Source organism: Neodiprion pinetum, chromosome 2 (genome assembly GCF_021155775.2).
Source record: "Neodiprion pinetum isolate iyNeoPine1 chromosome 2, iyNeoPine1.2, whole genome shotgun sequence".
Taxonomy (NCBI): domain Eukaryota; kingdom Metazoa; phylum Arthropoda; class Insecta; order Hymenoptera; family Diprionidae; genus Neodiprion; species Neodiprion pinetum.
In genome coordinates, this window is record NC_060233.1 from 11,008,488 (window position 1) to 11,025,844 (window position 17,357).

The 17,357-nt window shown below is 34.6% G+C and overlaps 2 protein-coding genes across 21 annotated transcripts in view; one reads left to right on the forward strand and one right to left on the reverse strand.

Moving 5' to 3' along the window:
• Window positions 1–568, reverse strand: part of LOC124210972 (microtubule-associated protein futsch) — a 122,633-nt gene extending 122,065 nt beyond the window's left edge. For 7 of the 18 annotated variants that reach the window (XM_046609489.2, XM_046609496.2, XM_046609492.2 and 4 more), the window contains exon 1: window positions 179–566. The gene's annotated coding sequence lies outside the window, so the exon portion shown is untranslated. Of the gene's footprint in view, window positions 1–178 lie in introns of all 18 variants that reach the window. The other 11 variants (XM_046609505.2, XM_046609503.2, XM_046609502.2 and 8 more) reach the window with 5 other exon arrangements.
• A 1,336-nt stretch (window positions 569–1,904) lies between these two features.
• The window catches only part of LOC124211061 (protein phosphatase inhibitor 2), a 29,239-nt gene continuing 13,786 nt past the window's right edge, over window positions 1,905–17,357 (forward strand). Inside the window, exons 1-5 of one of the 3 annotated variants that reach the window (XM_046609723.2) lie at window positions 1,905–2,183; window positions 3,269–3,442; window positions 3,624–3,700; window positions 4,074–4,215; window positions 7,034–13,060. In XM_046609723.2, coding sequence (XP_046465679.1) covers window positions 2,104–2,183; window positions 3,269–3,442; window positions 3,624–3,700; window positions 4,074–4,215; window positions 7,034–7,052 — 492 coding nt within the window. In that variant the 5' untranslated portion in view covers window positions 1,905–2,103 and the 3' untranslated portion in view covers window positions 7,053–13,060. Of the gene's footprint in view, window positions 2,184–3,268; window positions 3,443–3,623; window positions 3,701–4,073; window positions 6,954–7,033; window positions 13,061–17,357 lie in introns of those variants that run through there. The other 2 variants (XM_046609724.2, XM_046609722.2) reach the window with 2 other exon arrangements.

A 17,357-nucleotide genomic window follows, 5' to 3' on the forward strand; every position in this document is an offset into this window, starting at 1 on the left:
TTAATGTAACGACAGGTGAACGATGTTGTCGTTTTTCGTATTCAGCTTGATCCTCGCAAGGTGATGCGGGGAAATCAATGTCAAAGATTCGAATAATACGAAAAACGACGTAGAAATGAAATCGAACCTAATTTGTCAAAATAATGACACTATGAAAGCTTCGTTTATTTTTACTCACTCGTTTTGCCTGGAGAGAAAATTCCCGGTTACTGAGGTGATTTTCCGACGCGTAACACTTGGCTTGTTTAATTTACCCGCCGTTCACTCAGAATTGATCAAACAACACGATGCGTCTCGGCCGGCACTCGGAGGAACACTGGAAGACGGACGACCGTCCGGATTCGAAGCGTGCGCGGGTGCAGGCGATATGTGTGTGGCTTCGATAGCACACTCGGGTCTCGGAATCGCGTCACGGATGCTTGAAGCGAGCGACTGAAGGAAGGCAGAGCTGGGAATGGAAACGAGCTGTTCGCGGCGCCCGAGAGAGCGAGAGAATCGAAGAATGCGGCGAGCGCCAAACCGTCCAAATGCTTCTGGCGGATTAAAATTTCACCTGCGTTCGAGTCCCGACTGGCCGTAAGCCGACCCTCGATAAACCTGACCCATATAAGGGATCGAAAAAACTATTTTCGGGTGTTATTCCCGTTCAAGTACTCCCGCGGTAAGGCGATTTCTACCCGAGGCGAATCGACACAGTCGACGCCATCTCGTAGCTTTGAACTGAACTTCGAACGCTATGCAAAGCCATCTGCATCCCGACACTGCGCGAAGAAAAAAAAAAAACAAAAAAAAACCTTCGGCGAATTTTCGAGCTTATTCCTTCATCTTGAGAGATCTGGACCGGAACTTTATTGCTCTCTGTTTATGAATCATTTGGATGATTATGCACCGAAATTCTATGTATTTACGTGCAATGATATGTGCAACGTTTTGAAATGAAATTGACAAAATTTTCATATACCTTACATTTAAGTTCTGTCTGATAGTTTCTAAGAATTTTTTTCTTGGAAGCATCGCAGCGAGTTTTGTCAACTTTTCCCACGTTGAGGCTTGATCGTACTTAGAAATTAATTTCAAACGATAAAAGAATTCCGAATTTAGGTATTCTCAGATCTTTAAGGGGAATCACCATATTATATTTAATTATTTACAAACTTTTGTTTGATCGTTTTATCATCTATCGTTTCAAGAACATTGAAGGATTTTTTCATTCAAGTTAATAAAAAAATGGCAGCATGGAGCATATAAGCAACGACCGACTTCGAACTCGAGAGCTTTTGCGGTGGCGCATCTCCTGACATCACTGTCCAATTTGTAACAGATACAACATTTTTTTTTACTTAAAAACACCTTTTCGGGTTCAACTTCGTAGCCCGAATATTAAAAATATATTTTTTTTCAATATATACGATTATGAACAAAACAATTCATTTGTCGACCATAAAATTGTTAAAAAATTTTGGACAAATAAATCCTTGATTTGAAATTTAAAAATATAGCCACGAGCTTCAATCGATAAACAAGTTTCAAAGATTGTGTAAAAATTTCAAATCAATCGGATACAAATTGAGCGAAGAATCTGTGCCACAGGATCGAAAACGTAGTCGTTCGCTACTTTACATACACTATGAAGTTAGGTCTTTTCAGAACTCGTACGCACGGAGAAAACCTGAAAAATAGGGGAAATCCAGAGAATTTCTTACAACAGGGAAACGTCTGGAAATTTTAGATTTCAAAAAACGTACGAACCCTGTGCTTTACAATCAGCCTCTCCGAAGTTAAGTGAATTTTATTAGAATCCATCGATTTAGCTCAGATGGTAAGAACGGTCTGTAGCATCCCCTTAATACCGCCTGTAGTTTCAAGTTCGTCTAACGACCGTGCGTGTCGCTCTGTGCCGGCGGTGTGAAGTGGGAAGAAATGTTGACAAGTGTCGAGTTTCAGACCTAAGGAGCAAAATTCCCGGTACGCTAGCAGCCGAAACTTCCAACAAGTTCGCCCGACGCTGGACTTGGACAGTTCAAGTTTTAGACGACACAACAAATGTGCGAAAGTTCCGAGTGAATCTTTGTATCTTTTAACATTTTTTTTTTCACCCAAGTAATGGCGGAAAATTTAGGCAAACGACCTTCGAAGGGGATTCTAAAGTCGTCGAGCAGTTTCGACTCGCAGGAAGCGCCCAGGTAATACAAACCGTACGCGTTTTTGCAAATGAATCTCTGACTACGAAAACGTCAAGTCTTTCTAACCTAAAAAATTCTCACCGTCACGCCTATTTCTCGTCGCTCGAGCAGCGCTAATTCAAGTTAATTTTTACCCGCAAGCTTCTGTCTAATCAAATTTAACACCGGAACCGTTCGATATTATGACTCATAGGTTACTTCACGTGTATTTTTAAACACTTGAGATGTACGATGTCGAGATCTCAATGTTTGATTAATACTCGATCACAGCTGCAATCTCACACATACACACAATGCGTTCGATTCAGCTCTGTGCTAATATTTCACACGTCACGTAGCTGCGTTCTTTACTCTGCATCAAGACGGTAGAAAAATTTTCTATTTTCACATTCTGCCGTTAATCAAGACCGTTTGCTTGAACCTTACGTCATAAATTTTTGCTCATTTCACTCTTCGATTCACAGACGATCGCTAGACGACTAAATTTCCCCAAACATGATCCAACGGCTTCGTTTGAATTATCAGAACCGTCATAAGTTTGGTCGATCATATATATAGGATAACAGATTCTTTCTTCGAAATGTATTCTATTCTTAAAGATGAATGGAATGTAGAGTTTGAGTCATAAGTTCTGAAAAAAGGCAATACCATTTAAAAAGTCTCCGGTAATATTACTTGCACCAATGACAGTGAAAAGGAACAAAACACATCCCTAATGTGTAATAGAACTGAATTTAACCAAATTTGAATAACACGAAATAAGCGACATCAGCAATTCAAGATAAGGTTTTATTATTTGAACATCGAAAATTCTTAAACTTCGGTCTTTGTGATCTGATTCCCATTGTGCTATAATGTTTACCATGCAATCGTTGGAATCTGTTGCGAGCAAACAAAATAAAGCAAACTTCTTGCCGCCAAAGTTGGCGTGGAAGATATGCAACTGGCTTGAAGCTGCGACTGCCTTAATCAACACAAAGTTCAAGCTTGTAATTTCATGAAACACCTGACGTTTTCAAACTATCCTGTAATTTAAAGGAACTTACGATAAAGAAATCGGGTAAATTATTGAATGAAACTTTCAGTCGACCCAGTAAGGAAACAAAGTGGGATGAGATGAATATTATTGCCACGCTGCATCCAGCCGACAAGGATTACGGTCACATGAAAATTGACGAACCAAAAACGCCTTACAACTACGAGGGTGTCGATAACGAGCATGAAAGAGACCAACTGGATTCTTCAATCATTGCTGCAAAGTATGCTGATTTTACTATCTCTTCTCTTATTTCATTAAACAGTTCAGTCATTTGTTCTCTTATTTATTCATACGCATTGATCTGGTCCAGTTGTGAACAAATGTCCCACAATAAAAATTTATATTGATCACAAATTCTGAAACGACTAAGGAACTAATGTTTCGTGTATTCATTTCTACAGGCTGGCTGGTAACGATAAACCAAAAATCTTGGAGGAATCTTCGGATGAAGAAGATGAAGAGACGCCAGAAGAGAGACGTAATACATTTTCTTTTTACATTAGTTCTTCTCGATTTTCATACAAAGTGGATTATCAGTCGATTGATTCCAAATGTAGTTCTCATTTTTTTTTATTACTTGTTTCTTTTCCTGAATTTAATACTTTTTTTGTGTCAAGTTCACAACGATTTGTTGCTAAATACTTCTCTGTGAATCAATTTTGCAACTTCAACAAAAACTTGAACTCAGGACTTTCCAAATCTGCAGTATTTTTAGAGTGTACCTTCAGAATTGTTTCCAGTGATTTGAACATTGATTTTCGTTGCTTAACAATCTGTGCTGTATACTTTTCTCAATGCATTCGAAGCCCGTTAAATTATAAGATTAACGTAAATCTGATATGAATTTTCAGAAAAAAGATTAGCATTCGAACAGAAACGTAAAGGTCATTATCAAGAATGGCAGGCGGTACAATTGGCACGAAAGTCAATGCAGGAAGAGAGCGACGAAGACAGCGACGAGGAGGATGAAGCGGATTCAAACTCTCGATCCAAGTGCGTGCCATCCTGTGATAGCGAGCCAGATTCTGATTCAAACTCGCCCCAATAATCACTTGTTGTTAACAACAGTTTTTCGTTCTCAACCCACTTTATTGCTAGAAAATGTAGCAATTAGCAGCTCGGTATAATGTTCACATAAGCATTACCTCGGAGGTTCTTTACTGACGGTCCTTACACACAATTACAGAGTATAAAAATTACGGTTGTGATTTTAAAGTTTTTTTTTTTTCCGATCTTCATTTTTTTTCTTCGCAAAGTACCTACCTACTTATATGATAATGTTACAAAACATATAGTTGATTTTCATTTTGATACGCACAGATTTACGTGTTATACGAGTGGCTGCTGAATTGTCAATTGTACGCAAATAGTGAATTAGTTTTAGGTATTCCCCTGACTACATCGCGTAAAAAGGAAGGTAGCTCCGATTTGTGGTTAAGGATGAGTGGCCTGTGAAGAGTCTGATTGTGGATAAAAATTTTTGGAAAAAGGAAAAACCGTTTAAATGAACTCCAACAATTCCGTTTGCGATAATGACGGTGAATTCTATTGAATCAACATGCCTACTATGTTATAGAATCGAATCTGAGTAAATTCGAATAACACAAGCTAAGAAACCAGTGATTTAAAGAAAAACTTTCTTATTAAAACACGTCAATTATGAGACTCTGGCATTTTTTTTCTGTTTCTAATGTCGTTGGCCTTATTCTATTCATCACAGATTTCCAGATATCACCTGAAATAAAAAAAAAAATTTCGGACAATTTGTAAACATCTACTCAGCGAGTAAAGTGAGCCCCAAAATAGTAGAATCTGATATCTCAGCTTGCATTATTCCAATTTGTTCAAATTAATCTTTCTTACATGATAGGGATGTGTTTTATTGGTGTTCGCTGTAATTGGCGCAAATGAAATTGGTGGGGATTTTTGAACTGATTTTTTCATTCAGGCTCCCGTCATTCAAAGGCCCGTTAACGGATGAACCGGTTAAACCCTAAAGTTTTTATTTCTTGAACAGATGAAGTAATGATAAAAATGTCTGGTAGAAATATAAACTCGTTATACTCGTCATCCGAATTATATTGACTATTATAAGATATGTTACCATTAACTACGATGGTAAATCCCGACTTATATTTATAACATTTGCATGTAAATATCCATTATTCGCGCGTAGTAAAGAATCTGTAACAAGTGATTATCATTATCTACTTATGCAATCAATGCATTCTGAGTTTCCTCGCGGACTTGAAAGTATGATTTATAGTTCTAGAAAGTTTCTACAAAAATGACGTTATAATACCGATTACCATAATAACGTAAGAATGATCTTGATGATGATGATAATACTCAGTGATCAAACGTACTCGAGCTACCTTCTACTTTACCGCGTACATCGTGAAATACTAATTGGGTCGCGGTTAAATATAAGGCGTTTGATAACGTGAGACTGGCCTTACGCTGTAAGCATGAAAAATATACACAAAAGCTGTAACCACAAAGCTTAACGGATAAAATATTTACTGATTCAATTTCTTTTCTTCATGATTTTAATATTTTCAAACAGTCGTGAAACATTATGCAGGATGTGCAAAGTGTGAAGCGTAACGCTATTCTCAGGTGAACCAATACACTTTAGACTTTCCATTTTAAACCTCTACAAAGTTGAACAAAATGTTAGGGAAATTTCATTTCATTACCACTTATTATTTTTATTAATATTAATATTATTGTTATTAATAATTTTTCTATTATTATCATTATCGTTTCATTAGTTATTATCATCACAATTTTGTGGCTCGACTGCTCTTTATTGGCTAGTGTTCATTCATTCATTTGCTCTGTTCCTTTATCAGTAAACGAAAAACTGCTCAAATTGCATTGGGACAAGTTTCTTTTATTAAACTTTATAAAAAATCAGATTACTTGGTCATTAACTTGAATTAGTTTCATTCCGTCTTCCAAAGTTATATTTAACACTCTCCTCAATCAATACTTTTTTAACCTGTGACACGAAATTGAAGAGATTAATTTAATTTCTCGGTTTGATGTATGCGAAGAATGAAGGTTTAGGTATTTATTTAAAATTGTTACCTCTCTTTTTTTCGTTTACTGAACTTTGCTCTGTAGCCAAAGCTTCGTTTACGTATTATATAATACATTATATTATTCCTATAGCTTCGCTATTGCGCAACAAGTGATTTTTTAGCATGTGTTATAAATCTTCTTCTTTTTTTTTTTTCGCGCGTCATTGCATGGTGAAAAATTTCATGCAGCTTCAGTATTTATAAAAGAAAATGTTTTTATATCTATTTATACATGACGTATATAATCCGTTACATCTTATTTGTGTTTGAAACATAAAAAACAAAACCTTGACGAGATTCGGTAACGCCATTGTGGTGGTAAAGTTTTAGGATTTAACTTGACTAATTTGTTAAATCCTAACCAGTGATTAAATAAACTTAACGATGTAACGGAGTCTGTATAACGTTTGCAGAGCAAATGTATCAGATCTGGCTGTAATGTAATATTTGTCCTCTATAAAAGTAGAAAAGCTAGAGATGTGTAAGTGATATCTGAGTGATATATATATATATATATATATATATACATGATGTGTATATAACGTGTAACAGAAATTTATAATAAGTGGCTTAAATGCAATAACCGAAATTTGTACGAGAAGTGTTTAAATATTGAAACGTTATATTAAATCATTCGAAAATGAATTGACGTTACATAAACAAACCGCGGTGAAATCGCTCTTACATATATTATATTTTCAAACATTTTTTTTTTTTTTGCGCAGGGATGAATTTTCAGGATGAATTCTCAACTATCTCAACATATTTTTGGAGGGACGTTCATGCTTTCTTTATTCTTGCTGTTATTTTCTCGAACAATTACTTGCAATAGTGATATTTCAGGCCAAATGAAATAACAGCAAGAATAACTAAAATACAATTTTAACTTCCCAATAAGCTAAATTTTTGAGGTTTCGTCTGCGAAAATCATTCTTCTGGATTTGGCAAGTCTTTTAAGTGAAATTTAACTCGTACGAAATGAACGAACAAATGAAGAATTTCAAAATCCATTCCTCCATTCACTCCGTTAACGAATGAAAAACGTGCGCAAACTGATTTGTCTCCGTGAAAGTGGTGATTTGTTTGTTTATCAAAAAATAGTGACAAAAAAAAAAAACAAACAACAATACATATTATACGTATACAGAGTGAATTCCTAACTACTGCATGGTCCATCGTCCGCTAAAATTTAATGCGCACGCACTAAAATCCGAGAGCAACTGTTTGCCAGGGCGACCAACCGTTATAAATTTAGACGACAGTTCGCTGCGATGTATATAACCTCAAAAATTTTGGCAGTTGTCGGTGGTAGTTGTGCTCAATTCAAAAAAATATCGAAATTTGTGAGGTTATAGATAATTGGTCGCCCTGGGAAACAGTTGCTCTCGGATTTTAGCGCGTACGTATCAAATTTTAGCAGACGACGAACGTTGCAGACGTTAGGAATTCACTCTGTATATTGGTATTACAGATATTACATATATTGGGATCCTTAATACGGGTGTGGTTAGATCAAAATGGCGTCGGACGTGGAAATCAGCTGATCGTTTTTGACAATTTCGTTCACACATTGAAGCGCAGAAAACGTTGCGCAAGATGTAAGATTTTTATTTTGTGACTTTGGGTCAATGTAAAGTAAACTATGGGATAAAAAATGAATTTTATAATTCAACACGTAACTCATTCACTGCCCCCAGATGGCATTGTTTGAATTTAAGGGTCCCAATTGCAGACAATTTCAATCACCTCAAGATATTTTCAAGTTGACTTACTCTAGATTTAAAACTATTGAAAAATGACAATAGGGTTGTGAGCATAGAAAAGCTTTTTAATTAACATCTTTGACACGTTTTGTTTTTTTAATTCTATGCGAATTGTTTCCAAAAAACTTTGGGTTCTTGGTTTTTTTCCACTCCCTGAGTTTATTTCCCTTGAAATGAAAAAGCGTTTTCGTAGGCGTAACCTAAATGTTAAATTAGAATTCCATTACCTGGTGAAAAAAAATTCCTAGAAATGGTCTAAATTTGTCAAACATTTTTTAGAACAACTGAGAACCTGTCAGAGATTCATATTCCGATAAAAGTCGTAGAAATTTTTGATAATTTTTTCATATAATTTCCGTCGCTATTCGAGTCAAAAGAATATTATACTAATGATATCCTACCCCAAACTCCGTGATCTAAATATCGCGTTGGAATTTCGTTTGGCGAAAAATCTCTGCAATACGTAACCCATCGAATATTCACAATCTCTTGCAGAATGTAGAAGATTCTCAATTATGAATAAACACGTTTTAGAAATTATGCATCCTCAACGTGCCCTGTTCGAAATAATGACGTCTCATGTAACGATGGCGTTTGTGCAAAGCCAGCTAGCTCCTCTGTCACGAAATCGAAAAAGTGTAAACGAAAATGTGCAAGATGTCGTCGCACCGATCAACACTCTTGCTCGACGTGTGGCTGCCGGTATTAAATCATATTCTTTTCGCTAATTCACGCTATTTCATGCAGAAATATGTTTAACATACGCCAATGTTGCGTTCGCGCGTTTTTTCCCACGGGGATAGAATTTTCTAACCTCAAAAAACTCTTATTTACAAGGGCTGATGCGTCGTGATAAAAAATTTCGTTACCCTAAATTATTGCAGTACATTGATTGTATTTCAATGTGAAATTGAACGAAATTCAAAATTCTTATAACTTCGTATTTTTGTTGTTATAAAAGTTGATCACAACTTCTCGATATCTTGCTTGAATTTTTCAGCAATTACGTAACTTTGCTGATCACGTGACTATGATTTTTTTTGTTATTAAAAATCTCGTTACTCTTGTTGAAAATATATCAAATCAAGGCTTCGCTCGTTTGAATAGATCACATATCATTGGATCGTATTTAAATTTTACAGTTTTAGAATACTGAGGTAAAATTTAAAAAAAAAACATTGCGATGAACGGTGTAAATAAATCCCACTAAACTCAAACTTTGCTCAATATTTGTCTGATATAAAGAAAAAGAGTATTTGATTAAACATTCTATCACGAGTAAAAACTACCTATCTCCGTGATTAGAAAATTTAGAAGTGGGAAAAACATTTTGAAGGAAAAAACAATCTTTTGAAATATGTACATAAAGATAGACGTATTTTATATACGTATATAACATACCTATCTGTATCATTCACTTCGATATTCAATTTGGGATTTTCCAGCAATTACATCAGCGCACGAACCGACCCTGAAAATAGGATTCTGATTTCATTTCGAGGTAGATTAGATTGACTAATTCGAATAAGGTACTACAATAAACCATATGAACCACAATGAAATGGAATCGTGATGCCGATTCGATTAAGTCTGTATCAGTTTTAAAATAGACAACATGTTATTGTATTTTAGCTTCTGTAAACCCGTTTCCATGTATAATATTGATATTTTCTTTCTCTGTTATCCTTTTTTTTTTTTAAATAGTAATCAGTTTTGTATATATGTTTCAGACTTTTGTACGATCCTTTATAAACACTTTTAAGTAGCCGCTATGTCCTAAAGTATAAATTGGAAAATTCATTAGTCTGCTTTATTTGGGTAAAGCTATCTATAATTCATGGTTAGCAAAGTTATTTGATTTTCACTTATTAAAAGTTAATTAATCTGTGTCTTCAACAGGCTTCATTTTGTTCAACACTGTTATCGATTAGCGAAAAAACGCGGCCATCGCAAGAAAAGAAATTAAACTTTCGAACAAAAAAATGAAACTATCTGAAATAAGAACATTCGATAAAAATTGAAATACTTACCAGCAGTATAATTTAATATAATTGTACGATCATTGTTTGAACAGATTTCTAATTTATACATCCTAATTCGGTCCCAATGTTTGAATCAAAAGATAGAATATAAAAAAAAGGATATTTAAAACTCCAACAATATTGTCTACTACAATAAAGGTGAACTCGAATGAAGCAACATCTCTACTAAGCAATGAAAGTAATTTGAACAAAATGAAATAACCCAAAACGTAAAACATCGAAAATGATCAAACTTTGATGTTTTTTATTCGATTATAATGTTTTCACGCTTATCTTATCCACTTTGGAGACATTCAGAGATGATGAAAATTTAATAACAAATAGTTGTTCAATGAAATAAGTGCCGTTTCGTTTTTGATTACTATCATTATATGAATAATATTTCTGCAAATTACTCGATCGGTTCTTTTTACATTCTTCTATCTTTTAATTCAGATGTTGGGGTTCATCTATCCTTATACATTGTAAATGACCGTTTAATGTACAAGTATTACATAATTTTGTCCCCCGGGTGTATCCGAAGTAAGAGTGGAACGAGTAGGGCAGCACCCAGAGGAGGCTGCTCGGCATGCGGTGCTCGTAGCGCCGCGTCACCTAGAACTTTTCGAAAGTAGAAGAGATTACGAAACTCGTTCGGCCAACTCGGGCAGCGTTGTATTCCCAGGCCGGAAACCATACACTCCTGCATCCCAGGCGAAATCCGTAATCCCATCCCCAAACGTGCAATTCAGTGAGTTTTGGCTAATTTTCTTCATTGGGATCCAAAGTAACGAAAGACGCCAGCTGGCGGTAGAAAACGCGCGAAATTATCTGTGTCTTATTTAATTATAAAACTTGTTTTTAAAACCGTATTTCACTTTGTACCAACTCGATGGAGGAATATCAAATTATTACCGCTTGCCCAAAGCCTTCTGATCCTTTGTATTCGTGTTATTTGGTTGAAACCGAGGGTCAAACGATCAGCTGATCACCAAGTGCGACGCCATATTGCTCGGCCATTACCATTTTTGTATCCTAATTGTCGAGCTCCACTTCATCTAATGCAACGTTCGGATCCTTGAATAATTTACAAAAGTTACTAATTGCCATACTTTCATCTTCCATTGCATTATTCACTTATTCTCGATTAAACACGAGTTTTTGATCAGGCCTCAAGAAAACTTAACTCGTGAAATAGCAGCTGTTGACTTTTTGACCGGATCAGGTAACTGCGACGATGTTACATGTATTATCAATTATACAAAGAGCCACAAATATTTTCAATATCAAAAACGTGGACCACTATTCATATATTTCTGTACAATTAATTGATCAAAATCTGAAAAGAAATATCTCTGTAATTTTTTCTTTCATTTCTTGATCTTATGATATAATATGTATATATATATATGAATAATATGTGAATAATACAAGAAGAAAATCTTGATTACTTATAAAATTAGGAGAAATTTAACACTTATTATTCAATTAATAGATTATATTATATACATAGCATCGAAAATGAAATTAGTCATTATTTATTATTGTATAGTAAAGATATTAACTATCGTGACCGAATACAAAATAATGCGTCGTTATTCGCGAAAATTTGAAATGTTGAAAATATTCTTTCAAATAAATTATATATAATATATGTTTAGCATGTACGTGAATGTTTAGTCTGAAATATATACTATATTTATACCTGTAATAGAGGATAAATGCGATTACGTGTGTGGAGCAAAATTTACACAGATTTGGCAAAATTTTTGAAAGGTAACTAAACGGGAGTGAGGAAAATAATCGATCTTAATTTTAAAACGTGACTTCCAACGAGTGTTTTCCACATAAAAAAACGAAAAATCCAATTTTCCCAATTCTATAAAGAGTTCAAAAATTAGTTGTGGTATGAATAAACGATTGAAAAAATAAGATAAAAAAAAAATAAAAAATCACTATCAATTGCTTTATGTGTTTACATAACGGTTTTACGCTTAGGTATAATACGTACATTGCACATTTGTAGGAATTGATCAGACTGTTTAATGAACACCAAAAATTGTCGGCTATTTACGTGTAGATAAAATTAGTGTATAATGAGTTTTGACCATCCTTGATTAACACAACAAGCAAAACCGTAATATTATCATGTATATGTGTAATAAGTAATAGTAAGTGTTAACAAATTTCATTCAAAATTACAGTCAATATAACGATTGATGCATCTATTGTAACAACTGATCGTTTTCGTACACATGTTGTCATTTAAAAGCGTCTAAGTGATATATGCATATAGTTTTAAACATTTGATATAAAACTACGTTGACTTGTATAACGACTCGAAAACTGAACTCGATCTCAAATAGTTCGTTCGAAATTTGTGCAATTGGGCACGTACTCTTTTATTATTAATTTTTTCCTCTGAATTTTAACTGCAAATTATGTCTGAAAGAATTACGATTTGCACCGAGTTTGTTGATGAGTTTTTTTTTTTTTCTCTCTCGAAACTGAGTAATAATGAATTTTACAAATTTAGTCTCGATGATTTTATTCACTCGTTGAATTTTCGTTCTGACTGACGTCTGAATATAAAAATATCGCGGATCTTATCGTTGTACCGTAAACTTCGAAGCGTTAAATCCTGCACCCCGATCTATTATATCCTTACGATCGCGTTTAAGAAGATGTAATACAAGTCGACGAGCATTCCAGCATAATATAATATGATGATACAGAGTTTATCCGGCTTGTTGACGATTATAATATTTACTTTGCAGTCTAAACTGTTGCAGAGATATTTTAATTAACCCGAGTGGATATAATATCTATGACAAACAAGAACGATATAAACGATGTGTAAATACGATTAAACGATGGTATTGAGTAATTATTTATATAACATTAACATGATATTGAAACTGTAAAATCGTTCAATAAAATCATCCGAAATTATCGGAACAAGATCCTCGATATTTGACTATTTTTTTACCATATCGTCGAAAGTGTTGTAATTAATTTTTCTTCATATTACCCATTACAAAAGTAATTTGTAAGTAAATGTACAAGTGAATTGAAAATTTAATCGAAAAGTCGAAACATTGAAACCAATCAGTGGCTTCGTCTGTCAATTTGAATGTACAAATATTTTATTCGAGGCTAACTAGGATAATTGTTGAAAAGAAGTTTGTTAAAAGAAATATGGAACATGTATAATGATCTTCGAATTTTCTTCTGGAAATTTAATTGCTGATTTGATGCATGTTTTCCTTGATGAGGAATGTTAAGAACGGAAAAAAATGTATCACGGAATCACAAAAATTAAGATACATGTTAACTTGTTTCTTTTTTTTTTTTTTTAATTATGCACGAAGCTTCAAGCAATTTTCGAAACAACTTGACTCAACTATTTAATTGGAAATTATTAATTGCTTTTGTTGAGCAGAAAATAATTTGGTCAAATCGAGACAATGTATGTTGATTTCATTCTTTTTTTTTACAAATTTTAAATAATATAACGCAGAATTTTGTGACTCGATCCAAAGTTTCCCTCGACGCACGATGAAAGCGAGCAATTTCGTCGAATCCGCGAACCGTGGTAGAAAAATATTTTCTCAACGCAGAGTCCCTCAAGACAGAAATCGAACGTTTGTCCCAAAAGCTCGGGGGCAATTTCAAACATCGCAAAGAACGAAATGGAACTGTCCTTGTAGTGTTTCATTATTTTCTTTATGGCCAGAGAGGCGAGTTTCAACTTTAAGAGGCGGTGGTGCTAAAATGGGGAACCGAAGAAAATACCTTTAGGAATCGCAATTTATGGTAGATTTTGCAGTTACGTACTCGATGAGAAATTTTTCAAAACGTGGATAAAGAAAAACCAATTATTGCAGCGGTGTTATATCGGTTATTATTGCAATTATATGCACCATTTTCACTGTATTAATCCGTCATCTTTAAGGTCGGACAGTAATCGATATCGGTATTAGAATAATTGTGTCATTCGTTTAATTCCGTCAAATGCGAGCGATTGTTCCTTGAATCGATTTAGGTCAAAAATAAATGGTGAACATTTAATGCCATTTGTCGTTTTTTTATTTCAAGAATTTAATACACGCACAAAACGTGTTTTTAATTTGAACACAAATGAATGCGTATGTACCTAAAGATTCGTCGCTGATCGATTTTTCTCGCGGTGAAAATTTGTCGCTGAAAATTCTGGCATTGTACGTTGTAGATAAGTTTGAATGAAAAGTTCCATTTCACAGATAATTTCGAGATTATTAAAAAGTACGCGATTTCTACTAAAAATTTATTCAAAATATTAATCGTCTCTGTTTATTTCGCAGTTTTGTTACTCAATTCTTCCTGAATATATTTTTGCTTCGTGTTCTACTTTTCTGCATCATTCTCAAATTGAGAGTAAATTGGGTGAAAGAGATTGGGTATATAAGAGGGTTGGAGAAAGGTTGGGATTCCTTCATCCACGTTGCAAGAACTCGGAATAAAAATCGGTGAAACAACTCGATTTTACAAATTTTGTTTCGCGTATTCGTCGACGTTTATTCCTCAAATGCGATGAAAATCTTTCCTGAAATTTGCCCGAAAGGATTACAGGCAAGATGCTACGGATTGAGAATTTTCAAAGTGCAGTCAGAGAATTTCACGCTTCAATTTTAGAATATTCAAGAAACATTAGAAATCCTGAGAAGAAAAATTATTACATATTTGACACAAGTTATATGATGTAAATGGGACAGTGAAAATTGTTCTTTGTCTTAAAAGCTCTGAAATTGATCTTGATACAAATTCAATCCTGAAACAATATCTAAATTCTAACCCCAGATGGTATAAAAACAATTATTAATCATCAAATTTTATTTCTCATACCATAAATAAATGTGACGCGTTAAGAAATATCGGTGAATTGGATCGGACGCAAGATTTTTTATGCGGAATGTTGAGATAATGTGACTTTGAAGAGGGTCAGAACTTTGTAGCGGGAGGTTAAAGTTACCGGAGGTACGATAGGGGAATAAATGAAATGCACACTTTGAGCCTAAAGCTGTCAGTTCACCGTCCTATTCAACTTTGTTCTCCACGTTCTGGCAATAATTTGACACGCGTGCGTTACGCTCGGTGAATTCTAATCATGGTGAAGGGGAGGTTATGTTCGGCACACGTTTTCGGTGAAATTAATCACCCTGTAACGAAAGAGTGAAACAATTGAATAGGAGATGAATGAAATGCGCTTGCTGCACGTCTCGAATAATTCAAAGCCCCCGATTTGTCACTCGTTTTCATTTCAGAAAAACAATTTTAGCAAGCATTGAAATTGCTTTTATATTGGGGGTTCCGCAGAGATGTTACATGAAAACGACCGCGTTGCGATTGGTCGAGTGCTTGCTCTACTAGTCAGTCAATGATTCTGATTGGCGCGCCGGCACATGCTGGCTTCTCAATACAAGTACCGACGACAATATTTCATCTCTTTTGCGCTAGCGAGTTCGTGAGTAGCTCTGCCTCTATCTTAGGGATTTTTTAACGCTACCAGATAATTTCGGAACGCATCTTACGTTCATGTCGATTCTGTTACCAGTATAAAATATAAATATATCTGTATCCTGGTTACTAATGAATACAATTATGTAACCCAGTATAATGTTTATTCTATACCTTTGTAACTACATTTTCAATGCTTCCAATAATAACACCCCGTATAATATCTGAATATTTTTACTCTGAATTTCGGTTCAGTGGTCGGAATTTAATGTCTATTAATCGCTCTGGAATTGCACCGTAAAACTTTGCCAACTTTTACGAAACTCAGAATCTGACATAATTTCGTTAAATAACTTGTAAACTTTTATAATACTACCTTCAAATGTTGGTTTTAATTTTTTGTACGCAATCCCATAATTTGTCAAAACAAACAAGTGCAGTTTCTCGAAATTGTGTGAATTCGCAGTCATATTTAAGTTCGAGCCATTTCCAGTCGTGAATAACATTTTTACGTGTATAATATTTATCTGTTCCTGATTTCATATATTTTGTCTTTTTATACTGCGGGATTCCTGATTTCTGCGGCCACATCCGTTCTTAACGGCCAACACCCAATTTCTCGAGAATATACGAGCTGCGAATAATTCACGAATATGCAATGGCGGTTTGAAATCGTGCCAAAAGTACCTAATGTATATTCGTAAATCAAAATTGCGATGATCTTTTGAGAAAATAATGGTGAACCAGATTCGTGGCAGAAAAATGCTTAACGTTGTTAGCGAATTAATATTATCTAGATAGAATTTCCATGATTTCGAAGTGAGTGTGAATAAAAAAATCGGTATATAAGCTTTTGTATACAAATTCAAAAAATTTTTTTTGTTCATTTCATTTCTAGACAAAGCATCGTGGTTGAAGAATATATTGATTTGACAAATACTGGGGCTGTGCAATTAATCTACTACTCATAGACCTTATTTTACCATTTTCAAATCAATCAGCCCTGTCGATAACCGTTTTTTCGATTAACCGATCGATCAATTAATTTGTCAACCTTAATATTAATACGATAATCTTGTAATGGATCTAACATAAAGTTTTGAGTTTTCGTCCCGTTTCCAGTTTCATCTGGCCAACCGCCTTAAAAATCCCACGAGCTTGTTACCACGATGAAACTTGTTCGAGGGTTTATCCCTTTTGTAAATTTCATCCGGGAAGCGAGCACTCGTAAATTCAATCTTGAAGCACGTTTTCAACGCTCTTGCGGAAGACTAAGTCAAACAGCAACGGGGAGTAAGAAGCTTATAGGCTAATATTTGACGAATATTTGTAATTCCCAAAGGCATGTTTTACCTCGACGTATTTAAACCAACGTGATATTTGAGCCACGTTGTTGTTAAGGGGGAAAATAAAATGCCGCATGGTAATGTAAGCTGTCCAGTTCTATCATCTTTCACTATTTGCATTGTCCATTTCGGAAAAGTGGACGGGTTTGTTTATTCTCTTGCGACGTATAAAAATACCTCCGAAATATTTATGCCCAAACTTTTGGAAGAGGCTGGGAAAACAGATTCTTTTTGCAAATCCTTGCGCATTTGTTTGTCCTGTTATTCAAGGAATTCATCAGAGTTAAATAATTTATCACATTTTGGTTAAAATCTCAAAAATTTTTTTCCAAATCATCTCACAAAATCTTCAAGCTGTTGCACATTTTTTAGTGATTCTTTCTTATTTTTAGACACTCTTTCTGTTTTCTTTTCTTTCAGAAT